Source organism: Kryptolebias marmoratus, linkage group LG8 (assembly GCF_001649575.2).
Source record: "Kryptolebias marmoratus isolate JLee-2015 linkage group LG8, ASM164957v2, whole genome shotgun sequence".
Taxonomy (NCBI): Eukaryota; Metazoa; Chordata; class Actinopteri; order Cyprinodontiformes; family Rivulidae; genus Kryptolebias; species Kryptolebias marmoratus.
This window is the reverse complement of record NC_051437.1, coordinates 22,263,001-22,282,672: the sequence shown is the minus strand read 5'-3', so window position 1 is coordinate 22,282,672 and position 19,672 is coordinate 22,263,001. Positions and strand designations below refer to the sequence as shown.

Sequence of the window (19,672 nt, the reverse complement as noted above, 5' to 3'; positions counted from 1 at the left end):
ACTATACTCACACAGAGAAACTGTGATTGCTGACATAATTTACCTTCCTTGTTCTCCTCTATGCTTTCAGACCTTTTTAGTGCCTTTCAGGAATCTTTTAAATGCCCCTCCTCCATCTGCTCATTTTCTCTTTTGTAACATGAAAGAGCTCTCTTGACTCTTTCACAACATGATGCTCCCTGACACACAACACACATACAGTTACAGACACTGCAAGATTAAAATACAAGGCATAACAAAAAGAGGATTGTGTATTCTGTCTTTATTATTGACTTTTCTGACCCTTGATGTTCTGGGACATGTCTACATCTGCATGCAAACATATTTATGCAAAAGCACAAGATATGCAACCACACCTCTGAGATTGTAAAGAAGGTCTTTCTTGTGCACTGCCAAAGATTTTACATACATTTGTGTGTGTGTGTGCGTGTTCACGTGTATTTCTGTGCATAAGTCTGAATGTCCCACAACATTTAAGTACACAAGGGTAAAAACAGATGTTATTTCAAAATGTAACCATGACCAAAATGTTGGAGGTTTTTGGCCATTAAGCATACACAAAATACACCAGTATTAAAAGCAAATTATTCAACCATGATCAAAAAGCTAAAATTGAATCAACCATCAAAAAAGGGTTAAAATGATGGATGGATGGATGGATGGATGGACGGATTATCTTTTTTTGACTTCAACCAAGTCCTGGTTGTTCCTGATAAAGACTGAAATTGACACAAAAAAATATCTATTTGTTCCGCTCTGGACTCAAACACAAATATCAAGAGTAATCTGACACGTTTTATTCCCCCACCACCATTCCTGCCTCCCAGTTTGGATTTCATTCTGACTAATAAGACACTTGTGAAAGGCATCCTTTTCTGCTCGTCTCAAATACTGCTACAACTCGTGGATTACTGCACCAACACCAGGGGACATCTTGAATTTCGAGCCCACTTTTTGTCCACTGGCATCATATACTGTCTTTTCTTTTTACAGGCAACCCGAATGACTTGTGTGTAACATATAGCCCTGGAGAGAACTACTGTTAATAATAATTATGATAATTATACCAATTATTGTGTCCACATTGTCATTACTTAATGGGCCTGTGTCCTTAGAGCCTGGTGTTCTAAGATTGCACAGATAATGTACCATTGAGTCGCTTCGTATACATTAGGTCTTTTTTTTCAGCCGTCCTTTGAGACAAGGCTTACTGTAACCTGACTCTGAGATGGACAGATGTGTCTGTAGATCAATAATGTGCTGTCTTGGTAAGACAAGGAAAAAGCAGAAAGAGGTCAGGACACTAAAACTGTCTATATGAAAAAAAGACAAATGAGAAGGACAAAAAACATGGTTTGGAAACATAGCTTGTTGCAAAATATTGTTTTGTTTCCATCACTTTGCTTATAAAGATTGTCCAAAATATGAAAATCAAGCAATCTCAGGCAAACCCGAAGCAAATATTGCAGCTACAGCATGGGAATTGAAACAACCGTTGTACCAATAGTCGTCCATACTCTTTTGAACAAATGCTGAAGGAATGTGTGTGTTCAGCCAGGACACAAAGAGTGTCAAAACAGAGTGCTGGACATGGATCCAAAGACTTCACTGTGTTGTCACAGCCAAAGAGAGTGAAGAGCTATGTGAGGAATGCACGTCATAAACCAAGGGACAGAAAATCCACGTTTAGCACGGTACAGTTCACAGGAAGCCAGTAAATTCACTTCATAAGTCTCTGATACAGGATTAGCATCAAACACGTTGGCACAAAAGAGAAAGATTCTACTTTATGTTCCCACCCATAGTTAAAATGACACCATCTGTGTGTGTGTGTGTTACAGTCAGACTGTGTGAACTATGTGAAGATTGTGCACCACTATAACCGCACCCACCTATACGCCTGTGGAACTGGGGCCTTTCATCCTACTTGTGCCTTTGTGGAGGTGGGAAACAAGATGGAGGTGAGGATTCTACTAAACAAAAACATCACAAAGTTGCACTTTATACAGATACATCTTAATGTAATCACAAAAAGATGCACATTACAGATGCCAATATTTTGCTCATATTAAGTAGCTTGGAGAAAGAAAAAAAACACAATCTTTAAAAAGATAAATGTTGACATTTTGCAGTATCAACCTGCTTGCAAACTGTAGCATAACAAAATGCTTTTGGTTCTGTTTATCCTCAACATCAGGACCACGTGTTCAGGATAGACCCTTCTAAAGTGGAGGATGGGAAAGGAAAGAGTCCATATGATCCTCGACATAACGCTGCGTCTGTGCTCATTGGTAACTGAACCTGTGCACCATAATTTGAGCTGATCATTTTTTATTTTCATTTTTATGCTAATTTTGGGACAAGGGATACTGTCTTTGACATGTTTTTAAGAGACCTTTACTTACAATTGAACTTTGTGTCAAAATCTTTGTCTCCTAGGTGATGAACTATATGCAGGTGTTGCTACAGACTTAATGGGACGAGACTTCACCATCTTCAGGAGTTTGGGGAAACGTCCTTCGATTCGTACTGAACAACATGACTCTCGTTGGCTCAATGGTGTGTATGACCTTTTGTATTTCATGGCTCAAATTAGGTAACAACTAATTTAATCATGTTTAGTTAAAATGAATGCACTTCTCATTAAAACAAATGCTGTATTAACTAACACTGTTTCTTTTTTAATCAACCAGAACCAAAGTTTGTTGGCTCCTTTTGGGTCCCCGAGAGTGAAAATCCCGATGATGACAAGGTCTTCTTCTTCTTTCGGGAAACAGCGGTTGAGGCTCAGGGTCTGGGAAAGTCCACGTATTCTCGAATTGGGCAGTTGTGCCGGGTGAGACATTATTTGGCCAGCCAAATCCTGTAATTTCAATAAACTAAATTTTAAAATAGTAAAAGAAATATACAAAAAAAAAAAAAAACAGCTCAGGTCCTATTGTCAAAGAAATGTTTTTAATATGTGCTAAAATTGACTCTGGATGCTAGCTGAGTTTCATGTTTTGTCCTGTCAGAATGACATGGGTGGTCAACGAAGTCTGGTGAACAAGTGGACGACATTCCTCAAGACTCGTCTGATTTGCTCAGTACCAGGAGCTGATGGCAGTGATACCTACTTTGATGAGCTGCGTAAGTTTACCTCAAGTTGTGATAGAAGTTTTCAAACTGCTTAATATGATTATTACTATGCAATTAAATGGAAACACTATACAGCATTCCCCAATTTGTGAGGTTCAGGTTAGACAGGAAACACAACCACTTTCTGCACATTCTGCAATGCAAGTTAGGGGTCCAAATTTTTTAAAATTATGTAAAAAGATAAGCAGAGTGAGCTTAATTTTCATCTCTTACCACCGATTGTTTTTACACAGAAATAGTCTGCTGCAAACATAAACACCTCTCTACATAACTAAAAGAAAGCTGAATGACTTTTGTTACTAAAAAGAAAAAATGTTTTTTGTTTACCTCAGTCTGAAAAAAGCCTTTTCTCAAAGGTTATCTTATTGAATTACTGAAGATACATCTTATTACATAATCCTTCCCTGACCTGCAGTCATGGGGTTTAACCAGCAGCTGCAGGAGTTTTGCTCAGTAAAGTTGTTGTTGGTAGATCTGTCCGTTCTGTTCTGAGGGCATTTATATGATCTGCCTTTGTGCTCATCTCATGACGAAGAGAAAGGTTAACTAAGTGGAAGACTTTGTTCAAACTTTAAACTCTCCTCAGGCTACATCTGTCAGTCACATTTCTTCATGAGTTTCTTATCTCTGCAATGAGTATTTGACAGCACCTGAGGCCAAGAACAGAAGCTCTTTAGTAAAAATGTGTTTAATCAGCTAATATTTTTGCTATTACTTTTAACTACTTTTAATTTTTAATTTATTAAATTTTATTTTTGCACCAGTTAGAAAAGCTTTTTAATAATTTTCTTTATTTTGTTTTAAAAGTCAAAAATACTCACCAGGAAAAATCCTGCTAAGTAGGCAACATATAGGACAAAACTTTGTTAAAACAAAGTTTACAAATCAATATATTAAGCCACAGAAGATTTTGTTCCATGTCCTGAGCCCCAGTAATCAGGATTTTCTTTTTTTATTAAATTGGTTAGACATGTCCAAAGGGTTATGTTTTTCTTTTTCCCAACCTTTGACCTCTGGACTACCACCACCTGACCCAAATGCCTGTGTGTGTCCGTACTCAGGCGATGTGTTCCTGCTGCAGACGAGGGACAGAAAGAACCCTCTAGTGTACACTGTCTTTTCTACTTCCAGGTCAGTCTATTCAAATCACACATGTTTGTTTATGCACACATGCATGTGTTTGTATGTGTAGGACAGAGTGGCCAGAGAGAAAACAACGTGCATACATGTTACGTGTGTGTTTGTTGTAACTAACCCTGCTCCTGTTGTTTCCCAGCAGCAGTGTGTTTAAAGGCTCAGCAGTGTGTCTTTACTCCATGAATGACATCCGGAGGGCCTTCCTGGGGCCCTTTGCTCACAAAGAGGGGCCCAACTACCAGTGGGTCCCCTTCCAGGGAAAAGTACCTTATCCCAGGCCAGGAATGGTAAGTCAGCTGCAGTGACACAGAAACAAAGCAATGGCAACATTTTCTAATTGTGAAATATTAACAACTGAAGCCAGTGCTCTGTGGCACATGCTCTTATTGCATATAAAACTTCCAATTACAGCATGTTAAAAGACAACAAAGATAACAAGCAGCTTAGAAGTAATTTTTGATCTATTTATCCATATCTAACTTGTTTTCTGTCAGCTCATCTCACATTTAATTACATAGCCACTGATTATATATTTGATCTACGTCAATAGGAGGTTTTTCAAATGACAGTCTATAAAAACAGGATTTTAATTGGGGAACAGCCTCACAGAGCTTTAAAACTTACTGCTGTTGAGATGAATAGTCCTATTTAGCTGTTTTGCTGTTTTGACTTTTTCTTTGTGAGCTAATGACAAAAACAAAAATGGGATGTAGAACACTTCTATTTGCAATATTTATATATATTTTATAGCAGATTTCAGGTTATGTAAGCTCAACTATGACAATGATGGATACAATTATAAAATATCAGTGCAATGTAATGTGTACCGGTATGTTTTAGAGATTCTGAATTCAGGGGGTCAAAGTACTAAAAAATACATTGCAGTCCTAAAATATTGTAGCATTGCCAAAACATTTTCTCAGTTGTTAAGTACTGCAATCTTGTACTTCTGGGTGTGTTTCCATTTGCAGTTCTGACTTGTAAAGATACAGTCTTTTTCACAGCTCTATTTATTTTGTTGTATTTAATCGTGTTTAATTTTAGTAAATACTTCACTTCTAAAGTGGTAGATCTTTTTCCTCACAAAACCTTTCCACAGTCTTCTCAATCAATATTGCAGCTTTTACACTCTGCTAAGCACACAAACGTTAGGTCAGCAGGATTTGTTATGCTGAACTTCAGCTAGTACTGCAGCAGTAAAACAATCCCCATTGTATTACAGCAGAAAAGTAAGCATATTTGCCCTACAGTAACCCTCCTTTCCCCTTTATCACCTTACTGGACTGTAAAATCAGCAAGACGTCAAATTTTAGGAGAGCAATCAATTATGTAAAATTATGCCAAACTATTTGTACAGCACACTCTGCTAAATCCACAAACCAGATTAAACCTTGTAAGCAAATGTGCCATAGGCTACAAACTTAAATACATCAAATTACTCTGTGTTTCTAAAAGGAAAAGGAAAAGTTAATAACTTAAATAGATTTTAGTTTTAAAGGCGTCAGAAGTTGCCAAAGTTCACCTGAGTAATGAGAAAATCCAGAACTGGAATTTTAATTAGAAAACTGGACTTTGAACTGGAGTAAATCTCTTTCACTCATCACATCGTACTATAATGACCTCATTGTGGCCTGCTTGACTGGGGCCTAATGGATTTCAGGCCAAATTAAATGCAGATTCAGACATTTCATTCTACATGTAGCAGGCAAAACAAATGGACCCAGAAAATATACATGGAAAAAAGTATCTGAGAAGAGCCTGAGCCCATCAACAACAAATTCATCCTGACATTCACAAAATTGGTGATACTTGTTCTTAAATTTGGTTCAGTTCAAAATCATATTTAGATGTTTTTGTTTGTTTTTTCCAGGTTAACTGCACCACAGTTTTACCAAAAATGCACCTGAAAATTAAACTTAATTTTCCTTTTCTCCATCAGTGTCCCAGCAAGACATTTGGCAGCTTTGAGTCCACAAAGGGTTTCCCAGATGATGTGATTCAGTTTGCACGTCACCACCCTCTGATGTACAACCCCGTCTACCCCATGGGCCGACGACCCGTCTTCGTTAGAACCAATGTGGACTACAGCTTCACACAGATCGCTGTGGACAGAGTCAACGCTGCTGATGGACAATATGATGTCATGTTCATTGGCACAGGTACAACAACCTTTTTGGAATTTTAACTTGACGTTTGTAACAAGATTGAAATGATAGTGAACAATTATGCATGTGTCATTTCAGACAAAGGAACAGTACTAAAGGTGATCAGTGTTCCCAAAGAAAGCTGGAACAACATGGAAGAACTTTTACTAGAAGAGCTGGAAGTCTTCAAGGTAAGAATACCTTAAACACATCCTTTAAAGTAAAATATATTGCACTGTTTGAAGACAGTCATATTTGATTATTGTATCGAGAAGTCCGAGTCTTAAAGAGTCATTTATACAAATAGAAAAGTTTTTTTGTGTTTTGTTTTTAAAGTAAACACGGACTAAAGAGTACAGAGAAAAACTAATCAAGCATAGTCAAAGAAGAAGCTGCAGGACTTTCTTACAGTACTCTATAGTTATTGTAATAACACAATGTTGTTGGGAAGCTTAAGGCTAAATGGAAACATTGCTGACTTCTCTGGATCTCATTTTATTGGGAAAAAAGTAACAAAAAGAAGGAGTTACATTCTTAACGATATGATCTCCTTAAAGCACAAGAATATGATTTTATTGTAAGGATGCCAGTATTTTTAAAGTATCAGTAAATAAGATGTTTGCTAATCTGCTGCATCTACTCTGTTTTTGTAGGATGCTTCATCTGTCTTCAACATGCAGATCTCCTCCAAACGCGTAAGCTTGTTCTTAAAATCCCTCAAGAAAACATTTAATTGGCTGCATGTTTTAAGGGAAAACTGATTTTCAAAACACTAATGTAACATTTTGCCATGAAGTGCAGACTAAAGTCCTGAGGCAGTCTGAAGACATAACAAAATAATTTTAATTTAAAACCAAAACTGATGGCACAACAATAACACAAAGTCAAAAAAGAATTCAAGAATGGCGAAACTGCACAACACATAAGTGAGATGAATAGGCAATGAGAAGGATCAGACAGAGAGCAAAGAAACTAAAGAACATTTATACGGAGGCAGAACGATCTCTTACACCGTGTAGGTGACAAAATTAGCAAGTCCGGAGAAGGTGTGATGGAAGAGACTGAGGAAATGCAAAAATACAAAAACAAGAAAACAGATCATAAGCTAAACTATCCATCTATCTTCCGTTCCCTTCCTGGTCACGGTGCTGGTGCCAATCTCCAGCGGTCATCAGGCAAGAGGCAGGGTATGCCCTGGACAGGTCACAAGTCCATCACAGGGACACACAGAGACAAACAAGCATTCACACTTTCACAGAGAGAGTTACCAATTAACCTAACATGCATGTTTTTGGTCAGTGGGAGGAGTCCACGCATGCACAAGGAGAACATGCAAACTCCACTCAGAAAAGCCCGGGCCTTGAGGCAAGCCTGCAACCTTCTCGACAGCTTTAACTGTTGCACCACCATGTTGCCCAGACATAGACACAGTACACAAAATGAAAAATCAGGAAAATAAGAGCAAAATGGCCAATAACATAAAACCAAGATATGACAGAATAAATGTTATTTGACCCTAAAAAATTTAGGGGAAAAAATTATGTTCACATATTAATTCTCCCAAACGTAAATAAGAATATAAATTGTTCATCTTGGACAAATATGTTGTTGGAGACTATACTGAACCAGAATGGTTACAGAAAGAACATTTACCATCACCTGGAGGCTCCATAAATTTTCAAACTTGACACAGTCAGAGAGAACTCTGTGTTTAGATTTATGAGAACGATAACAACCAAAGCTGTTTTTAGCTCTGATAAGCACACATTCCTGAAGGCCTCTTTTCAGGTGTTTCCCTCTACTCTTTGTGTGTTCTCACAGCAACAGCTGTATGTCGGCTCGGACACAGGCATCGCTCAGGTTCCTCTTCATCGCTGCAGTGTTTACGGGAAGGCCTGTGCCGAGTGCTGCCTAGCCCGAGACCCTTACTGCGCCTGGGATGGAACGTCCTGTACTCGATACCTACCTAACACAAAAAGGTTTGTGATCATTTTTTATGACACACACACACAATCAGTGGAAAGAAGGTGATAAAAAAATATGTGCACAAGTAAAACTAAATACTCCTAGGCTAAATTATGGCATTTTTTCAGGCGTTTCCGTCGGCAGGATGTGAGGAATGGAGATCCCAACACCCTTTGCTCTGGAGGTAAGATTACTACAGTAAAACTACAGAACACAGATTAATATACTATTGATTTCATTTTCAGGTAAACCATTAGGTTTCTGGTGGCTACAAGTGGTTTTGAAGGCAGACTGTTGCACATTTATATTCAAGTAGCAGGAAATGAGCAACAACCAGATCCTATGTAGATTTGCAGAAATTGTACATCTTACTGTCCTCATTCAAAAACATCCTAAATACTCACCACTGTCTAACATTCATCCTCCCAGACCACAATAGAAGCATTCTGGCCCAACCCTGTCTTTCTGCCACACAACAAAATCAGGCTAATCACTCAATCTGAAAGAGCTCCTGGGTAATACGATTACATCATGTGGCATGCAAGCTGAGCTGAGGAAAACTAATGAAGGTCAGAGTAATTGTCTCAGATGTGATTGGCCTGGCCCCAAAGTGCTGATCAGTCTATTTGGAAGGTTGCACACCATTGTTCCCCTTTGAGCCAAGGCTGCTACCACTTTCTTCCTCTTTTTGCATGCTTTTGTTTAGGACTTATAAATCTCCATTTCTGTCACTTTGTTAGCATTTCTGCAACATCCACAACTGCTGGAACTTTTGATCAAAACAGAACATTAAACGTGACCAAATGTTCAGGCCAGGTCACCTCAGAGATGACAAATATTCAGAGATGATCCTATCATAATAAGGTTCTATTGAGTCCTCCCATCAATCATAAAGAAGCTGTTATGAATTAGTGTTGACAAAGATTTTATTGTTCTATTAAATAATGAGTCACAAGTCTCTTGTGAGGCCTGTTTATTATTTGTACATCAAACAAAAGAACAAATATTTCTTTCAGAATCTTCCGTCTGGTTTTTTTTTTATGTTTGTTTTTGTCAGAATTCTCTATTTTAATCTGGCCAGTTCAGTCTTTCCTGTTTCTGTTGTTCCAAGTCCTGCAGGTCTTGTATTTTTTAAGCAGGCTCTTCCACAAATAAAATAGTCGTTATAAATTTGTCTCTGCTACCCCCTACAGACCACCATAAGCATCGTGTTGCAGAGAAGAAGCTGTACGGAGTTGAGGGCAGCAGCACTTTCTTGGAGTGCATTCCCAAATCCCTTCAGGCCAAAGTCACCTGGACCTACCAGAAACATCCACAGAACCCACGTGAAGAGGTGAGAAGGTTGGCAGATGACACATGGTGACTTACACATTGAGTAATGATGTTGTCCAAGGTCAAATTCATGTTTTATGTGTCATTATTAAGATATCAAACCTATTTTCTTAACTTCTGATGACTTTTATTTATGTCTGGGATAATTTGTCACCTATGACTTTTGTTAAAAAAATTATTTTAAAGTAACAAAACTGAAAGGCATTGACAAAACATTAAAATGTACTATAATATTGAGCTGCACCTGTGCATTATCCAGAGAAACCAATGATAAAGAGAAGTAAAAGCTTTTCTCAAGGTAAGTTCAAAATCAGGGTTAAAAAATATTTCATGGCTCTGCTAACCATGATTAATTTTAATTTTTCACAGCAAGTTATACATGAATTAACAAAATGGGACATTTTTTTTCTGCTTCTTGTAAAACTAGCACAAAGTCCAAATGACTGTTTTGAAGATGTGTTACTGCCCGTCAAATTACTTTCAACAGACTTTTAAATTTCCCAGTGTAAAAGAAATCTAGGCCATTTTTACACATACAGTGGTTTTGATATGACAAAATCCAATAGGACAAATCAATAGCAGTAAACATTGTTTAATATTTTACTTATATTGTTCATCTTCAGGTACGTCTAGATGAACGCATCCTCCAGACAGACAGAGGCCTCCTGATTCGCAGAGTCCTAAAGAGAGATAATGGAGTCTACCAGTGTCATGCTATGGAGCATGGATTCACCCAAACATTACTGGGCATCACGCTAGAAGTTGTACCTTCAACATCCTCCTCCATCTCCAATTTACCGTCTGATGCCCCCGTCCGATTAGATCCCCGCAGCGGAGGTGGTTCCTCAGTAACCAATCAGAAGCTCTGGTACCGGGACTTTATGCAGCTAGTGGACCACCCAAACCTCAGCACCATTGACCAGATTTGTGAGCAAGTTTGGGCTCGAAAGAATGCTGACAGTGACCAGGTGACTAAGATTTACCCTGCTGCAAGAAAGGACATGCTGCCTGTCGGTCCTGCTGTCCGGCCAGCTAACAAGAAGTGGAAGCATCTCCAGGAAATCCGAAAGGGGAGAAACCGCAGGACCCACGACGGGAAACCAAATCCTCGGGCGCCACGCAGTGCGGGGGAGTAAAAGAGATGGGGGGAGAAAAGAGTGAAGAAAGAGAATGACTGAGAGACCAAGAACTCATGGAGGTGTTCACACATAAAGATACAAACACACACACACACACACACACACACATGCACAGTACCTCCTGTATTGTGTATGTCTATCTATGGATGCCACCACTATAAGGTCCACTGTTTCCTGAGTCCTCATCCTTCTGACCAGCTCCTGCATGTACTGCCTTACAGCCCACACTGATTCTGCACGATCCCTTTACACTGTTTCACTAGAATAGTACAAGCAAACACTCTGGAAGCTTTGTCCAGATAAAGACAGCTACACAACTTACAATGTTAGTGGTTCACCTTTTTTCCAAGACTACACCAAAACAATCCCAAAAGTTTGGATCAACTCTCCCTAAAAAATGTTGATATTTAAAGGTGTTACACCAGCGTGGCAGACTTAATAGACTTAATGTGACAACTGGAACATGTAAAAAGGTTATGGTCTCTAACTGGAAAAAAAAAAACACAATTATTTATGTTTGATCGTAACTAGATGCATGTTAACCTTTTTTGAAAACCTGATTCATTGATGATCAGATCAACTTCCTGTGGCCCTTTTTTTGTGCACATATTTCCAAGAATGCCACTTTTACATGTTTGGTGGATGCCAGTTTTTTGGGTTAAACAATTCAGTCATAAATAGAAGCCAGCACCTGTGGAATACATCATGTATATTGCAAAACATGTTTGGTTTGTAATATTTAAAGCTATTTCCTTAGGCACACCGAGGCATGGCCCAGCAAAATAATCAGTTCTAACCATGTAGGTGGTCATAGTTAAAGAGAGGTTAGAACTGTGTTTGTTTTCATTATGTTTATTTGCTGGATAAAACCACTAATGAGCGAGTAGTGGAACACAGACTTGCATTCCATGATACGAAAAATATAAAAAATTTACAGTACATAGTCAAACCCAGAAGAATAACAAAGATAAATCAATGAAACCAAATTAAAAGACCCAAAACTTAAAAAAGTGAGAGTTTGAGGTGGCATCCGTATTTGCAAAAAAATCTTTGGCATGATCCAAAACCTCAGTTCTTCATTTTGCTGCCCATTACTTTGTGCAGTAATATTATGGAGGAATCATAAATACAGTGATTTGAGGGTGTGCACATTTTTAAAGTAAGTTGGATCAGGAAGAAGAGGAAAGATTTCAGTATGACAACCTATGTTTCTGGGCTAGAGTACAGTATATATATAAATTAGCATGATATTTATGAGTGACACTTTTTTTGTATTCAAAGCGTACTTCATTTCGTTTTCTCTGTTCTTGCATAAAGTGTTTGTGATAAATAGATATGCAAGTAATATGAAGTGTGTGTGATTTGAGATCAACACAGTAAAATGCTGCACCTCTGTGCCACCCACAGTGCATTTCCACATTTGCAAAAAGAAAAAAAGAAAACTCAAACACTGTTGTAATCACTCTTTGTGTAGTGTTACAATCATTTAGATCATTGACTTTTGCTGCTTAGGGATGTCATCTCTACAAAGTGTACAGTTAGAACTATAAGGTCTTCCTTTTTTGTCTTAGTCTGATTTTCCTCTGTGTAAAGAAACCTTGTTGGTTGTCTAACATGGTGTGTTTAGTCTGCCCCCTATTGTTCAATGTTTGTACAGGCTTGAGTAAAGAGCCTACATGTGGTACGATACTTTAATATATCATAGTATGTCTACACGGAAGAAAGAAACTAGTGGGTCTATAAAACATGCATTTATATTTTGCAGTCGTGATGTTTCAATATGGCTTTTATGTTGAATATATTAGCTGTTTTGTGCTGCTCTCACAACAGTATCATGGTTTCAAGAAAATTGGTACATTCATGAATTCACAGAGACTCCAGCTGAAAGAAAAGCAGCACAAACCAGTTTTATGTGTGGATTTTAGATGTATAATATCATTGTCATTGTTATTTATATACCTTCTTCATAGATGTGTAATTAACGTTCTGAACTAAACTAAAATTACTGACACCTGTAAAAGGGACACTTTACATTTTGACATCACAAATAAGAGCACCACAAAATAATAATAAGTAAGATTTAAATTGCTCAAAAATGCTATTGATCAGTTTACACCTGCCCTCAAAGCAAACCGAGTTGAGACTACTAGACTAAATTTAGACTTTATAGTAATTACTTTTATTATTCACATCAGCTGTGATGTCAAACTGAGTATCCCTTTTAAGCCAGCTGTTGCTTTTTGTGCTTAAATTTGCATGTCTAAGGTTTGTGGCTAAAGCGCTTGGTGGGGGGTTGTAAGAAAGGGCGAGGTAAAGAAAGCACAATGTTGATATCATTATTATTATTGTTATGATTATTATTATTATGTATTTATGTGTAAAAATAAGCTGATATGTTGTGGTGAAGTTTTATTTTCCTTATAAATGTAGATTTCCATCTGTGTTGCTCATGTTCAAGGACACATCCTTGATGTTTTAGTGTATTACAGCCAATAGAGGAACTTTTTTTGAAGACAGTGTCCACTTAAAGTCCTTGTTGTTCAAACAGCCCTCCAATTCAAACTCCTGTTACATTCTGCGTCATATGATGCACCATCATTCTGTAGCTCACAGGGAGAAGCGCGTGTGTGTTTGCGTGTGAAGAGCGAAATCTTTGCTTGTGTCTGTGTATTAGTGTTTGGGGAGAAGAACAGAGCTCTGCATGTAATGGCACAGAAACAGTGGTGTGTAAAGAGGTTTGGAGCTGAAAGTTTGAGGTTGAAGGCCAAAGGTAACATGGTGCACTGTAATACTCCCAGGTCTTTGTCAAATGTCATGTCAGATTGTTTTTTGATTAACACAATAAAAATATGCAGTTACTTCAAGATGAGCTTGAACATCTTTGTTTTATGTATCTTTACATAAAGTAAAATAAGGTTATTGCTTAAATAACAGACAAGGGATTTATTATGTATATATGTAATATACCGCATTACCTTGTTTTAATTTGCAGTAACTTTTATCCAAAACAACCAACAATTTAGAAACAATATTCAAGATCTGTAGGCTAAACCCTAAATCTATGCTTAGAATCTCCTGGGAAGAGGGATGAGAGGGGGCTCAGTGTCTTGCCCAATGACTTCAGCATGCTGAAAGGGATTGGGATCAAACCCCCAACTGGAGAACGACCTCCTTACCCTGTGGGCCAAGCTGTGTTTGTACTTTTTATTCCACTTTGTTGCCTGTAGGTTGACTTCATGACGCTACAATTATCTTGCAAAATGCAGAAAAACAAAATGGTCCCATCATCTAAGAAATTACTCTTAAACAATTAAAAGGACAGACTGGGTTTTAAAAATATTAATCAATCACTGATGACTGCAGTCAAATAAAATGGCTTTCTATTCAAAAAAGGGCAAAACTATTTGGGAACCATGCTTTTTTATGAATATTTACACAGTTAATGGGAGTCTGAATACTGCACAGTGTGTGGCCTAAAGAAATATATTAGGTCTGTGTTATGGGCTATTAGTCTTAAAAGTGATGAACTAAGTTTTGAACTTCTTATCTCAGCTCCAAAGAATAAATGATGCCAGATCTGACCACATGGTGGCAGTGAACATTCTAAAGATGGGTGCATATATTGCAGTGATAACAGTTAATGCTGACTCAGTGATTACGATTTGCTTTACACATCCAGGTTGTTTACTTTAGTTTAGTTCATTTTAGTTTTGTTTTGTCAATGATTTAACATGTATTTTCTACATGCTGACAACAGAATGAGTGAAAAAGACCCCTGTTAGAGCAGGACAAAGAAGGGAGGGGGGCACATCTTATTTACAGCTGCTCATCATAGCTGGTCAGTCCTAATGGAGAGACCAGCGAGACCCAGATGATAATTTGACATATGATAAACAGAAATGAAAGTGAAAAAAAGATATTTCCTGAAAATTACCAGAATTTTTGTATGTACTAGGATGAGGTACTGTATTTATTGTGTCTATTGTTCTCTCTGTTTCCTTCTCCCACCACCTTTTCTTCTTCTTGTTCATCAGGGTGTCCATCACGGACATTAAAACCTACATTATTCATCCTAAAAACGTTGTGGCCTGCCTGTCAGCACTGGAAACACAGACACATGTGCACTGGAACATACAGAGTGCAATAAATGGCACTCCTTCTTTACTCATGAACACTCACATCTGTTCATTGATGTGTAAACACACACATACACGCACACACACACAATGCATGTGGTCACCAGTCATAAAGTCAGAGAAAATTAAACTGGGTCCATATTTCTTGCGTTTTCAATAGGTCTTCAGTATTCTGTGTGTGTAAAATAGGTGAAATGGTCCCTGGGTCCTAATTGAAATCTTATTTCCGTTCAGATTTGCACTGGTGACCACTTACTTTTCACTGACTTATTCCCTATTAGGACTGCAATTTTAGATTTTTTTACGAGTGAGCATATTTTTTGGCACAGCTGCCTTTTTGTTTTCTTCTGGCATGTCCAAAAATGATTTAATCTTTAAGACTTGGATTGAGTTGAAAAGGCAGATCCAGAAAATGTAGGGCATAATGAAGTCTTAAGATTATCAAGGCATCTGCCCAATGTCAGAAGGCTCAGCCTCAGTCACAACAGTCATTACTTGTTGGCAGCAACTGCAAAATGTGCTGCTTCAAAAGATGAAATCTAGGGTACCATCTTTTTGTGTCTACACTACTTTCATTTGTTTAATTATATGAAATGTTCAACTAAATCAATAATTAGCAAACAGTGTTATCTATAGAATAAACAATAAGGGATGTCATTAAACTTTTGCCAGATTTAAGTTATTTTAGAGATAGATGTGGTTTTTTGATTGCTGTGGAAAGATACCAGCAGTCTATTTTTTGCTTGTGCTTTTGTTTTATTGTTCAGCTGACTGCAGGTAGTTTTTATTATCAGCGTTTCAGTGGTTTTAAATCTAAATACTTGAATACCGATTTAAAACGGGAAATTATTTCCAAATTATTTAGTTATGAGACTATGTACTGTAACATTATTTATTTAGTATGATAGAAATCTTTAATAATATAAAACCAGCATTTTCTTTCTTTTGATTGCAAGCTAGTGTTAGTCAATTGTTATGACTCAATAAAAGTAATTTAATCACTCCACTTATAACAGATTTAGTGTTGAATAAAATCAACTCACTTTGTTGCCCATCTACCACATAAGTTAACCTTATAAAATAAACCAACCATCTAACAGTAAAACAGACTGACAGATCTGATGATTAATGAACCCAATTAAGGATAATTACCAGGGTAATTACTCTCAGCATGAAGGAGGAAAAACTCCAGCTAACTAATCACAGACAAGTTTTCAAACACTCAAACCTAAATCTGCTCTCGACTTGCAGTCAGAGAAAACTACCAGTTTGACACTCCAAACACACAGAAATTGTTTCTGTGAGAGCAGTGGACCAGCTAAGAAAAGAATAAATAAATAAAATATTTAAAATGTTTTATCTGTAAATCTTTCAAAAGTAACATTGACCTAAAGTTCAGAGTTGGTTAGTCACTAATCTAAAGCAATTTATCTTATTGAAACATAAAATACCTAATAAAATGTCCAGTCACAGCTCACATCAGGTATTAAAACATCCGCATATGTTCATTCAATCTGATCTCACAGCAAAAACATAAAATGGGCACAAAAAAAATCATTTTGTGCTGTAATTACAGGACAACTAGTAGTTTGTTACTTATTTGTTTGCTGGAAATCAGCAAAAGAAATTTTGAACCTTCCTGTAAAGAGCTGCCAAAAGAGCAATATACTTTAGGGAAATCAGGACATACTGTATGTAAAAATTATGGTTTAGTGAAACAGTTCCAAACATATGAAAGTGTTGAATGAACAAAGACATTAAAAAGAGAGTCGACCAGCACTTCCAGTGTCCAGACCTGCGTGGGATATACATTCATGCAGGGCAAGAAACTGGAAAACCAATTTAATTATGGATAAAACATAAGGTTAGTGTTCTTCGTGAGCAGTTGCAGGACGTGTGATTGCCAGATGGTCATGATGTGATCAAACAGCATGTGGACAGTTCCTGTTCCTGTGATAAACCCAGATGTTGAAATAATTACACTAGCATGCATGTATATATAATATGAATGTAAACCAGAACAAATTAATTTGTGTGGACTCTAAGAAAAACATTCAACTATTTACTGTGAGGCCTTACAAAGGTATACAAAGTGTTTGGGGGAAGTTTATTAAATAGCAGTTTTTGTTGAAAGGAAAGACTGCAAACAGCTACAGAATGGAATGAAAACGGATAAAAAATTAAATATAAGTACATACATGAATAACTGTTTGTGCATGTGAGGGATCTGATTGACAATTTTACAATGCAGAGTCTGTTTGGAAAGGTTTGGTCTCAGGTGTGCAGTTCCAGAGGTGCCTGCTCTGTTAGTCCATCATTCACAAATGGCCCGTCCTGTCAGACTGCTCATTACCTCTAACATAATCAAGGCAACCTGGAAAAAGACCAAAACCAGTTTCGGCGCTGATCTTTAACAGGAAGCGAATAGAAACTAAAGCATGAGTGCAAGTGAACGTAAACAATCAGGGGGTATGTGTCATGTGGACTAGAATTCCCAGCAACCCATGTGTTACGGTACGACTTACTTCAGCCTTTAAATTACCAGGTGCTTGTCCAGCTCTGGGTTGTTTATTCCGCTCTGGCTAAAAGCACCACTTAGTCTGCAATTCCATCCGTTTCTAATAGCAAAGGGATGACTGTTTCAGCAGTTTGAAAACATGTCCTTCCTTGTGTTGCTACAAACATCTGTTTAAGGGTCAAACAGTTTTCCTGTGTTTGTTGAAAAGAATCTCACTAATGGCAGGAAATGAAATGGGTACAGCATCATCAGCTGCGTCACTTGATAACAGACTATTACACGAATACAATGATGATGTGTTTTGTGCTCAAAGAGAATAAGCCTCACCGGTGTTGACTCATTGGTGTAAGAACAACTTTAAAGATCAGCTACATGATTAAAGGGTAAATACACTCAGCCTGTATTTTGGACTAATAAGCACTCGTATTAGTGTGAGAAGTTCAGTGTGTTCCTGACAATATTAGACTTTACAAGACACCAAACACCAATATTACCTTGGAGCAAAAGTGAACTGGAAGGCTTTTACATACTTCATAGAGCCAAGGCACAACCTCACCCAATGAAATAGTGGCTTTATAAAGTTAGCATGTAAATATGACCAGTACATCCATTGTGCATTTTAATATATAAAGTATATACACGCACACACATGCAGTGTATATTTTTGGATGAGGGGAACAAAACTAAATTTACTGCCTCTGTAAAGGCACATTTGTGGCTCGCAACATGTGCATTTACAGTCATAAAATCTGAATTAAAGCATTACTGAAAACCTCCAGCTGTGCTTTCAATTCAGTTCGGCCTGAGTGCTTTTACACCTGTTGTCTATTTGGGATTGGATTACTTAATAAACATATTAGATGGAAACAACCTCACCATGAAGTCATATCTGAAGGCTTTAGTGATAATACAGTCCCCTCAGATTTGTCTGAAGCATTACAAATGTATGGAAACATGCTTGCATTGTTCATTACAAGATCTTTAACCCATAACTACAACCAGAGATTTCTGAGAACAGCTTTTATTTATATGTTTAATGATTTTAAATTAGTTTGTATTGGATGCATTAAATTGACTGAAAAGATTCTTAATTACTTTAATGATGCTGTGCTCATTATTTAGCACTTAGCTAACGCAGTGTGGGCCTTTTGCCAACAAAAGACTTAATAGGAAAATAGTGAAAAATAAACAATTTATAAAACTAAATACATATAATTAAACTTAATTCCCACTGAAAAGCTTGACTTCCCAAAACAAAATATTGTATGTTTCTTCCTCCAGCTTTGACATATCTAGAGTAAGTGTTTAACCCTATATAAAGTATTCCAGTGCTATATAACACATTTCATTCCTCTGGCATGAAGCCACACTTTGGTGTTCAATGAGAATTTAAATATGTATAAAAAAGATTTACATTTAAAGTTGTGCAACATGGCTGCTTTTTAACGTTGGATTTCTCATCAGAAAAGCTCACAACAACATTATTGTTTCGAGGCAGTTTCCTCACTCAGCATGTTGGGTTTTCTTTGTCTTGTGGAGTGCAGGCACATTTCTTTCTTTTCTTTTTTTTGTTCGAATCATTTTGTTTCTGATTGCAACCACTGGAAAAGTCTAAACTCACTGATCCTGATGGAAGACATGAGGTTTTCCTTACATATATGTGTGCTGGAGAGTATCAGTTCTCATACTGACTGACTGCAGACCATGACCTGCCCTATATTGTTATGATTACACTACATTTGCTTTTTATATAACAGACACATTTTTATTTGCATTTGGGTTTTGTGACATTATAGTGTTCAATCCTACTTCAGCATTAGCTGTCTCAAAAGGTGGATTACCTTTTTTGTTTGAATGACGACAAACAAACAGTCTTGGAACATTTTATTAAGGTCTTTTTTTGTCGATTGATCGTAATGTGCATTATTACTTTATCAGTGTATATTTTCTCCAGTCTGACATAAACAGCAGTTTAAAAAAGCCTTTAAATACTCTTGACAATGCACTTTGTCTTTATTGGGGTCAACTGTTTCTTTAGTCTTGCATTTTTTAAAAACTATCCAAAACCAGCGGGCCTGGCTTGAGATTGTGGGAAACTTAAAAATCCCATGATTTAGAGCTGCTTTTCTATAGAACTTTGGTATCAATAAGTATTTAAAGGGA

At 37.3% G+C, this 19,672-nt stretch overlaps 1 protein-coding gene across 2 annotated transcripts in view; it reads left to right on the top strand.

The window, feature by feature from the left end:
* sema3b (sema domain, immunoglobulin domain (Ig), short basic domain, secreted, (semaphorin) 3B) overlaps window positions 1-13,719 on the top strand; it is a 63,852-nt gene extending 50,133 nt beyond the window's left edge. For both annotated transcript variants that reach the window (XM_037976992.1, XM_017417804.3), the window contains exons 5-18: window positions 1,842-1,961; window positions 2,198-2,291; window positions 2,440-2,559; window positions 2,694-2,836; window positions 3,015-3,129; window positions 4,200-4,269; window positions 4,418-4,562; window positions 6,215-6,434; window positions 6,519-6,610; window positions 7,073-7,114; window positions 8,241-8,398; window positions 8,513-8,568; window positions 9,578-9,717; window positions 10,340-13,719. In XM_037976992.1, coding sequence (XP_037832920.1) covers window positions 1,842-1,961; window positions 2,198-2,291; window positions 2,440-2,559; window positions 2,694-2,836; window positions 3,015-3,129; window positions 4,200-4,269; window positions 4,418-4,562; window positions 6,215-6,434; window positions 6,519-6,610; window positions 7,073-7,114; window positions 8,241-8,398; window positions 8,513-8,568; window positions 9,578-9,717; window positions 10,340-10,852 — 2,028 coding nt within the window. In that variant the 3' untranslated portion in view covers window positions 10,853-13,719. The remainder of the gene's footprint in view (window positions 1-1,841; window positions 1,962-2,197; window positions 2,292-2,439; window positions 2,560-2,693; window positions 2,837-3,014; window positions 3,130-4,199; window positions 4,270-4,417; window positions 4,563-6,214; window positions 6,435-6,518; window positions 6,611-7,072; window positions 7,115-8,240; window positions 8,399-8,512; window positions 8,569-9,577; window positions 9,718-10,339) is intronic.
* The last annotated feature ends 5,953 nt before the right edge of the window (window positions 13,720-19,672 follow it).